This window comes from Protopterus annectens, chromosome 2.part1 (genome assembly GCF_019279795.1).
Source record: "Protopterus annectens isolate FY-2018-M chromosome 2.part1, PAN1.0, whole genome shotgun sequence".
NCBI classification, from domain to species: Eukaryota; Metazoa; Chordata; order Ceratodontiformes; family Protopteridae; genus Protopterus; species Protopterus annectens.
Window position 1 is genome coordinate 81,792,382 of NC_056729.1, and position 9,712 is coordinate 81,802,093.

Consider the following 9,712-nt stretch of genomic DNA (forward strand, 5'->3'; position numbering starts at 1 on the left):
GAGCACATACGTGAACAAGTCTCAATGAAAGGTCTATCTACTATGGCTACAGAGATACTTGTTTGCATAAATATCAGTTTTAAATTACTTGTTCAATTTAAAATTACAATTAGGTCTGCCTGACATACTAATAACACCATTATGAAGAGGAGTGTCTGTTAAGTAACTTTCCCATAAAGGCTTTTTGTTTTCATTTTTGACATGCATATGTTTGTTTACAGTCAGGGTGGAAAACTCCAGTCTCAGAATTTTTTGCCAAGTGAAAGATGTTCAGGCAGGAACTCTGCAGATATCACAAGGAGTGAAATCCCACTCGGGCTGTGTGAGAGAGTTAATCTGCAATACAAAACTAAACTGTCAGATAAAATTCAGGATACTTAAATTCTACACTAAAACTAAATGTTTGGCAACCGTCCCATTTTAAACTGCAAATGAAATACAGAGTTCATGTTTTAATACTAATAAACGCAAACTACTTAACACAAAAGTTAAGACATGGACCAGTGCATGCTACTGTGAGAAGCAGATAGTTTGCTGCCTTTTCATCTTTCATGTCGAAAAAGTTACACATTTTAAATGAAAATGGAACAACGAAGGCATCAATCTACATCACTAATATAAAAACACAGTTCAGCTTTTAGGCTTCAGAATTAGTAAGCCGGAAGATATGAAGTACATAAACTGTAGCCATTACACAACAAAGGAACACACTGTCAAAATTTTACATGTTTATTAGCTGTAATGAACATTTCACACAGATTCTTGAACTGGGGGTTCATAACCATCCGCTCTCTCTACTTTTGCACCAGTTTCATCTCCAACGGGCTTGCCACTACCACCACCTTCACCATGAAGTTCCATAAGTTTGCCCACTATGTGAAAAAAAATTACAAAATATTTTAAAGTGAAAAATTCAGACTTTCTAGATCAGCATGCACATTGACAACTATAGCAAACATCTCATATCCATACAAACTGATCTGCTAGTGCACAGACAGAGCTTTACAAAACTTAGAAAAGGACAGTAGACACCAAAAGTTCTTTTGGGAGTCAGGAACACAGCCTTAATGGGAAATTTTGAAATCCTGTTGAATAAAAAACCTGTTACACTACTCTGGTACCAACTGCATGGTTTGACTATTGAGCTACTCCCACTCAACATATGCAATATTTAAAATTGAAAAGATAATGTCCCTTGTACTGTGCTAATGTATTTTGCTATGAAATTGGTATACTGAGCAGATTTCTTATTACTGCGGACTAAACTTGCGCTTAACAGATTATTTAACCCTTATTTCAGGAAAACAATAGTAAGAAAACAATCAGTAAACAAAACGAACCACTTTTTCAATCCAAGACTACAGGCCATGGAAAAATTGGATATACTTGATGCAGGAAGGACTTCTGATCAAACACACTATCTGGATCATCTCAACTGTTTCCATGTTTTTGCCATCCACTAACAGTCTTGATTTCTCAAAAATGCATGAATTTTCTTTTCATGTTTATGTTGCTACGTTCCAATACCTATTTCAAGTAGTACTTGGGTTGCCCTCTGTGAAGCCCACAATTCCTTTGCGGTGGAATTTTTAGTTTCCAAGCACGTACCAAACACACTAACTGAACTAGTGTGCATATAAATATATAATACACACCATATTGTGACACTACAATTGACAGGCATCCTGTTCAGAGCAAATTCACTGTACTGTTCCAGTGACCTAATGGGATAATCTGTGGGTCTCCAATGACCATGAAGGTAAAGCAGTTAATAGAAAATTAAAACAAAAGTTATGTACTCACCAAAACAATGTAGCCATACTGTCCGTTTCAGTCCTTCACACTAATGGGTTTTGGATCAGACTTCTGATTGGACTTTACCAACTTTTCAGACAAAGGATCCTTAACTCAGGCTCCTCTCCTTACTCATAACCCCCTCCAAAACCTACATTACCACAGAGTCCCCCCAGTCCAAAGATTCACACAACCAGTAACAGAGGAACCCATGCAAGGGAACAGCATAAATGTTAAGGTAGACAAGAAAAAAAAGTCAAATAGACAGATCTGGAGCTGTTGTAGGGAAAATATCTTTTAGGGTATACCACACAGGTCATACCAGAAGACTACACAGAATTCTTCCATGACATGGAAGGGGAATGGATGGAGGGAGGTTGAGGAAGGACATAAACAAGCAGTTGCATAGTTATGATGAGTACACAACTTTTGTATCGGATGTTGTCTTTTCCATCCACTCCTCAACTAATTGAACAGTCTTAGCTGCTTGAAGCCCAGGGTAGTCTTCATGAAAGGATATTCCAGAGGGTGGCAGAAAAAAATGCCACCATCGCTGGGAAAACCAACTTTTAACAAGCAGTAAATGTGATCAGAAATGGATTAAGTGGCAGCAGCACAAAATTCAACCGAACTTGTCGACAAGAATGCAGAAGAGGTGAAGATGGATCTTACTGAATGTACCCTTGGAAAAAAGTCAACCCTTTACCTTCATGTCAGAAATGCAAATCATTAAGCCATCTGGCTAAAGTTACTTTTGAACTTTTTAAAGGACCGTTTTAAAGGAATTTAAAAAAAAAAAAAAGTTTTATAGGGTTGAACATCTACTAAGTACAAGTGACCACATTAAGAATATACACCAATTGGATAGCAGTAGTAATTAAGTGGTGGGTAGTTTAGGGGAAGAACTGTAAAAGGTATGCATTGCTATTTCATCTGAAGAAGTCATTAGAGGACAAAAACGCATCTGTGGTGATAACAGCATTTATGGTTTTATTCTGAAGAAAGTATGTGTTCAATAAAGCTTGTTCATGTGGAAAATACCAGTGGAGTCATGCCTTGGTGGAATTGCTCTACTTCTCTTGGTTTTGGCTGCTTTTATTGAGCAATTTACTTTAATTTTGGCTGTTAAAGTTACTTTTGACACAGGTTTACCCAATTTTGCCTTAAGAAAAAATGGTCAGATTTCCTGCACGATTCTGTGCTGTGATGAGAGAAGCAGAGTTCACATGAAGCATTATTTCCCCTTATTGTTTAAATTTAGGAAAGAAAAAACTGTCAATTTAATAGACAGTACTTGCTTCCAATGCTACCTTGGGTGAAGACAGGGGACTGATGCACACATTCTGTCTTGATGAAAAATCAGGTATGGTGGTTGACAAGATGGTGCCTGGAGTTCAGATAATAGTCTAGCTGAAGTACTGGTAACTAGAAAAATGTTTTCCAAGATAAAAACTTCAGGTTCACTTTTACTGCCGGTTGAAAGGGGGGGCTGTATAAGGCATGTAGAAACGCCAAGAAACCAAGTTGGAGCGAGATCTTCAATAGTGGGTCTGAGAAGAAAGTTACCCTTCAGGAACGCTTTACATAATTTGACAGACCAAGAAGAAATTATTTTTGCCCTTATAGAAGTTAAGACAGCAGCCAGCTGGACCTTGTCTTAGAATAACTGGCTCCACTGTAGAAGATTGAGGCAAGAAAGTCTGGAACTGCTGGAATGGGGACTGAGAAAGGGCCCATGAGAGACATCTCAAGCCCAAGAACCTTTTCCACATTCGAGTATCTTCCTAGTAGAGGCCTTTTGGGAAGATGTGAGAATGTGTAGAACCTGAGTCAAGAGCCTTGACTGTCTAGCCATGGAGAAAGCATGCAGTAAGTTTGAGAGTTTGAACGTCTTGGTGAGACGGACAGGAATAATGGGTTAGGAGATCTGGGAACTGATTCACAACCCAAGGAGGGTGTTTTAAGTGATAAAAAAGAAAGGAAGGGAAACCACATCAGTTGAGGCCAGAAAGGGGCAATGAGGATGACTTGCTCTTCCACTTGGATGCTTTCAGTAGAAACTTTGAAATGGGGGGTGGGGGTGTCGGTTATGCATAAAAAGGAGGGCAAGGGGCCAGTCATGAACCAGAGTAGCTCTGTGACCCCCTCAGGACAAAGTACCTGCTACATTTGAAGTTAAGGGGAAAAATGAAGAAACTGCAGCACAGTTGTCCCCATTAAAAATATCTGTTTTATCACTGAGAGAGACCACTCATAAAACACAAAAGACCTGTGCAATCTGTTCGCAAACACACTGGACTTCCCCAGAATGTGCGTTGCTGTTAGAAAGTAGTTGGAAGAGACTGCCCAACACTCCATTTCAACACAATGAGTAAAAGTGAGCTGCTCCTAGTCTGTTGATGACCAGACCACTGACATGCCAGTCCATACAGAAATAAAGTTGTGGGTAGCAGCATAGACTAAATGCTGCCCTTTTGAGGGAAGAGTTGTACAGACCAATTGCTTTTAGCATTCTACTGGAGTGCACAGTATTCTCAAGACAGGAGAAGACAGCTTAGACTGCATGCCGTGGTAGGGCTAACTACTGGATGGTGTAAAATATGGCTCTAACTGACTTGGTCATCTCGACCAATGTCACCAAATGTGCATGGGTATTTGCTGGTGATATGTGGGTTGAGGACCTACACCAGGGACCTATGCTAATGGAGGGAAGGGTGCATGTGCCCTTATTGGCCAGTGTGTGCTCGCCACAAAGCTCAGCCACCTTGCATCAATAAGCTACTGGCCAGCCTGGGTTATCTGGAATAGTTTTTAGCTAAAGATGGACACAAAACCAATCGACCTGCCAAATATGAACTAAAAATTTCTACACCTAATGTAGATTCACCAATAGGATACTGCTTGGAACTGGATGACACGATGGTATGGAGAAGGTTGAACATCCTATGTATTCAAAAGACAAAATGGAAGGACAGTGCAGCCAAGATACAGCTTGGGATCTACAGTCCACTACTCATGACGACAACAGGCTAGAACTGGTGTAGGAATAGTAGTGAGGGATATCACCAGAAGTGGGGGCAAACTCATGGCAATTAAAACTCCAGCCGAATGATAGGGCAGTATGCAGAACCTCAGCCTATGCCCCACAGCAGGGTTGTGATGGTGAGGAGTGTGTGCTTACGCATTCATACAGCAGGTGCAGGACTTACTAAAGCAGGACAACATGAACAGATACTGATAATGGGTGACCTGAACATACATATCTGGGACAGAAAGTACACTTGTGTACACTTGCCATAAATGTTACAGTGTTTTCACTGTTGTAGTCATCACATGTGTGTGTTATCCCTGCGAGGGTAGCACTCGGCCGGCCCGAATACCAGAGGTTTAGTATTTTGGCGTTGGTTGCTGTCGCTTCAGGACTGGCGTCAGGTCGTCAGTAGTATAAATTAAGGCAGCTGATGCCATTGCATCAGTTTTTCTTGCACTAACCTGTCAGGAGCCCCCAAGTAGGGGCCAGGTTCTGGTGGAAGAACCCCATCAGTGTAAAGTAAATGCCAAATTGGCCCTTGTAAGGAAAGAGAATAAAAGGGGACGGAGGGAGGGAAACCAAGACTGCAACAGTCAATACACAAGAACATCTACATTTATGTAAGTGTACACAACTGTACCATGTTCTTCGTGTTTCACTGTTGAAGTCATCACATTTGGGTCGATTCCCAAAGCTGAGGAAATGGGTAGAGGCAGTCAAGGAAATTAGGAGCTGGCTAGGATGCCCTGCAAGACTGCAGAGGCAAACCCTGCCCTGGATTTGGAGGAGAGAGACAGGTGGTAATGTTTGGTAAAAAAGTGCGAACAAATGTCCAGGTGGCAGCCTCCAGGATGTCCCTGGTGGGGACTCCCGAGGAAAACTGCAGAGGTGGAGGCTGCTCTGGTGGAATGTGTCCTTGATATTTCCTCCTTTATTTTGTGCAGTACCTTGGGGATTTTACGTAGTGGAGGAAAGGCATAGACAGATAGATTGACCCAGGGGAAGGACAGGGCATCCACTTTCCAAGTCATGCAGTGATGCTCCCTGGTGCAGAATTTGCTGAGCTGACTGGTGTGGAAGGCAAAGAGGTCGACCTTCGGGGTGCCCCATTTCTGAGTTATTAGGGTGAAGGTTCTTCTGTTGAGCTGCCACTCGTGTGGGTAAAGAAGATTTCTGCTTAACTGGTCCGCCAGAGAGGTGAGAGTACCTGATAGGATCTGCGCTAACAGGTGTAGTTGCATGGCAGAGGCTGTGCGCCAAAGGGTTATGGCCACCCTGCATAGAGGGGGAAGCGAGTCCTTCCATGCTTGTTGATATACCATCAGTGTGGTGTTGTCTATTTTGAAAGTGGAGGTATAGCCAAAGAAAAATACGGGGCTGGAGGGAGGGTAACCAGGATTGCAACAATCAATACACTTCAACATCTACATTTATGTTAAGTGTACACAACTGTACTATGTTCTTAGTGTTTCACTGTTGCAGTCATTACATTTGGGTAGATTCCCAAAGCAAAAGATGGGTGGAGGGAATTGTACAGCATTAGGACCAGCTATAAGGCCCTGCAGAACAGCAGTGGCAAAGCCAGCTCTGAAATTAGAGAAAAATGGTAAATGGTAATGTTTGGTGAAGGTATGAACTGAGGTCCAGGTAGCAGCTTCTAGAATGTCCCTGGTAGGAACACCTCTGAGAAAGACTGCAGAAGTAGATGCAGCCCTGGTGGAATGGGATCTAATCCCATGGGGGATAGTTTATCCATGGTGCATATAACAGGAACGAATACAATGGCTTACCAATTTGGAAATGGTTTGCTTTGAAACAGTCTTTCCCTCTGCCCCTGCAGCAAATGCCACCAGCAGTTCAGATTTTCTTTGAGATTTTGTTCTACTTAAGTAAAATCTAAGTTGTCTGTGTACATCCAATGAATGCAGAATCCGCTCCCCTTGTTCTGTGGATTGGGAAAAAGTTGGAAAATGAATGGTCTGATTAAGAGCCACACTGGATACCACCTTAGGCATGAAGGATGGATTGGTCTTAAGAGATACCCTGTCCGCATGAAAAATGATGAAAGGCTCCACTGCCATAACAGCCTGTAATTCGGAAATCCTTCTAGCTGAAGTGACTGCTAAAAGGAAAGCTGCTTTCTAGGAAAGAAATTTTAAGTCTGCAGTAGCAGCTGGCTTGAAAGGAGGGAGAGTGAGCTTTTCCAATACACAATTGAGGTCCCAGGCAGGGGTTGGAGCTCTCCTGGGTGGTCTTAAGTTTATGGCCCTTCTGAAATACTGTTTTAGCAGAGTATGAGAGAAGCGGGGAGGTTCTGTGTTGTAATGAGCTGAAATGGCTGAGGCATGGATTTTTATGGAAGAAAAAAATACAGGCCCTTATGAAGCATCTCCGTTAAGTATTGTAAAATCTAAGGAATGTTGGGCATTGCTGTGCTTATCCCTTGAGATAGATTCCAGGCACAGAATATTTTCCATTGGTCAGCATAAGATTTTCTAGTACTAGGCCGTCTTGCCTCCAAAATGACATCCATCACAGGTTTGCTGAGTGAATTTAGGTGATTAGCCACGCTGCAAGGTTCAAAGTTTGGAGCAGAGTGTGCAGAATTTGGTTGTTCTGCTGAGACAGTAAGTAAGGTGTCTGAGGCAGGTGCCATGGTGGAAGGTGCAACATTGTGCAGGAGTGGGTACCAGTGTTGGTGAGGCCAGCTGGAGTAATCAAAATCATTCTTGGTTTGTCCTGTTTGATTTTTAATAGAACTTTGGAGAGCAGAGGGGGAAAGGCATAGACGGATAGGTTTTTCCAGCTGAAGGATGGAGCATCCACTTTCCAGTCTTTTTTGATGGGTTCTTGTGCAAAATTTGTCCAACTGATAGTTCTGGGGTGAGGCAAAAAGATCTATGTCTGGGCTCCCCCAGTTGCATGTCAACATGTTTAAAATCCGTGGTTCCAGTTTCCATTCGTGTGGGTCCATGAGATTTCTGCTTAGTTCGTCTGCCAGAGTATTCAGCTTTCCGGGCAGGAATTGAGCTTGTAGTTGTACTTGATAAGTCAAGGTTGTGTTCCACAATGCCACTGCTTTTCTGCAAAGGAAGGAGGAGTGTGTATCCCCCCCGCTTGTTTATGTACCACATAACTGTGGTGTCGATCATTAAATTGCCCTGGAAGAAGGTAGTCCTTGAAGGCTGTCTGTGCATTCTGTACAGCTAGCATTTATTTTTGATTGATATGAAGGTGCATTTGATTTGGGCTTCATTTGCCCTGAATGCACTTCCCTGACAGATGTGCCCCCCAAGCATAGTCTGATGCATCCGTAGTTAGGGTTTGGGCAGCAAGGGGTGGTGTGAATGGCAGTCCCTTGTTTTGCTGACAGGCCTCTGCCCACCATAGGAACTCTAGTTGCAGGCAAGGTATGACAGGAATCATTGTTTCCAGGCTGTGACAATGCTGACTCCATAGACTAAGTACCACTGAAGTTTCCTCATATGCAGTCTTGCATATGGAATTAGAAGAATGCAAGAGGCCATGAACACCAAGGCTTGCAGTATTTGCCTTGCAGAAAGTAGGGTTATTGTGGCCACCTGTTTGAAGCAAGTCACCAAATGAATTTGCTTCTCTGGCATAAGGAAAGCCATCTGGGAAGTTGTATTCAAGCTTGCACACAGGAATGTAATTTTTGAGAGGGTGCCAGTTGTGATTTCTTTTCGTTTACAATCTACCCTAGACAAGTTAGAACCCTTTTTACAAACGCCGGATGGTTTAGAAGAGAGTCCTCGTTTTCTGCCTGAATTAGACAATCGTCCAGGTATGGATATATTTGAATATTTCTTTGCCTGCAAAATGCAATTACTGGAGCCAGGCACTTTGTAAAGACCCTGGGCGCAGTAGATTATCCAAAGCGCAATGCAGCGAAAGCACAGTTGTGTACACTTACCATACATGTAGATGTTAGAGTGTATTCACTGCTACAGTCATTACATTTGGGTAATCCTGCTGGCAGGTTGCCCTCAGCCGGCCTGAATTCCAAAGTCTTGGGCCCTGCGTCGGTCGCCGTCACCCCTTCCCTGACGTCAGGTCATCAGGGGTATAAAAGAAGCAGCCAACGCCATTTTCTTCAGTCTTTATTGCCCCAGATGTCAGGTGGCCCTTAAAAGGGTAGCCAAATTTTATATATATAAATCAATAAATGAACAAATATAAATTTTACCTTCATCTATAAGCAAATACACCACATAGGTTGCATAAATCAGAGAAGGAAAGATAAGATCCATAGAAAAAAGGGCGATGGCGGGTGGGTAACCTGGACTGCAACAGTAAATACACTCAAACATCTACATTTATGGTAAGTGTACACAACTGTACTATGTTCTTCGTGTTTCACTGTTGCAGACATTACATTTGGGTAGAGTCCCAAAGCTATGGTTGGGAGGCTGGAGCTAAACAGCATTAGGAGAGGCTACAAGGCCATGCAGAACTGCAGTGGCAAAGCCTGCCCTGGATTTAGAGTAGAATGGCAGATAATGCTTTATAAAGGTATGCACTGAACTCCAAGTAGCCGCCTCTAAAAATGTCTCTGGTTGGTACTCTCCTGAGAAAGGCTGCTGAAGTGGCTGCAGATCTGGTGGAATGTGGCCTAATGTCCTTAGGCACTGGCTTGCCATGGTGCGAATAGCATAAAATTAATGCAGTGGCCTATCCACTTTGAAATATCCGTTTGAGATACCCCTCTTTCCTGTGATCCTGCAGCATATGCCACTAGTAATTGTTCTGTCTTTCTGAAAGCTTTGGTTCTGTCCAAGTAGAATCTAAGCTGTCTGTGTACGTCCAAAGAGTGCAGAATTCTCTCCCTATTGTTCTGTGGATTTGGATAAAAGGTTGGCAGATGAA

At 42.6% G+C, this 9,712-nt stretch overlaps 1 protein-coding gene across 1 annotated transcript in view; it reads right to left on the minus strand.

Annotated features, from left to right (window-relative positions):
• Window positions 1–715: 715 nt before the first annotated feature.
• Window positions 716–9,712, minus strand: part of RPS3A (ribosomal protein S3A) — a 511,490-nt gene continuing 502,493 nt past the window's right edge. Inside the window, exon 6 of the mRNA XM_044062039.1 lies at window positions 716–872. Within this exon, the coding sequence (XP_043917974.1) occupies window positions 751–872 (122 nt within the window). The 3' untranslated portion in view covers window positions 716–750. The remainder of the gene's footprint in view (window positions 873–9,712) is intronic.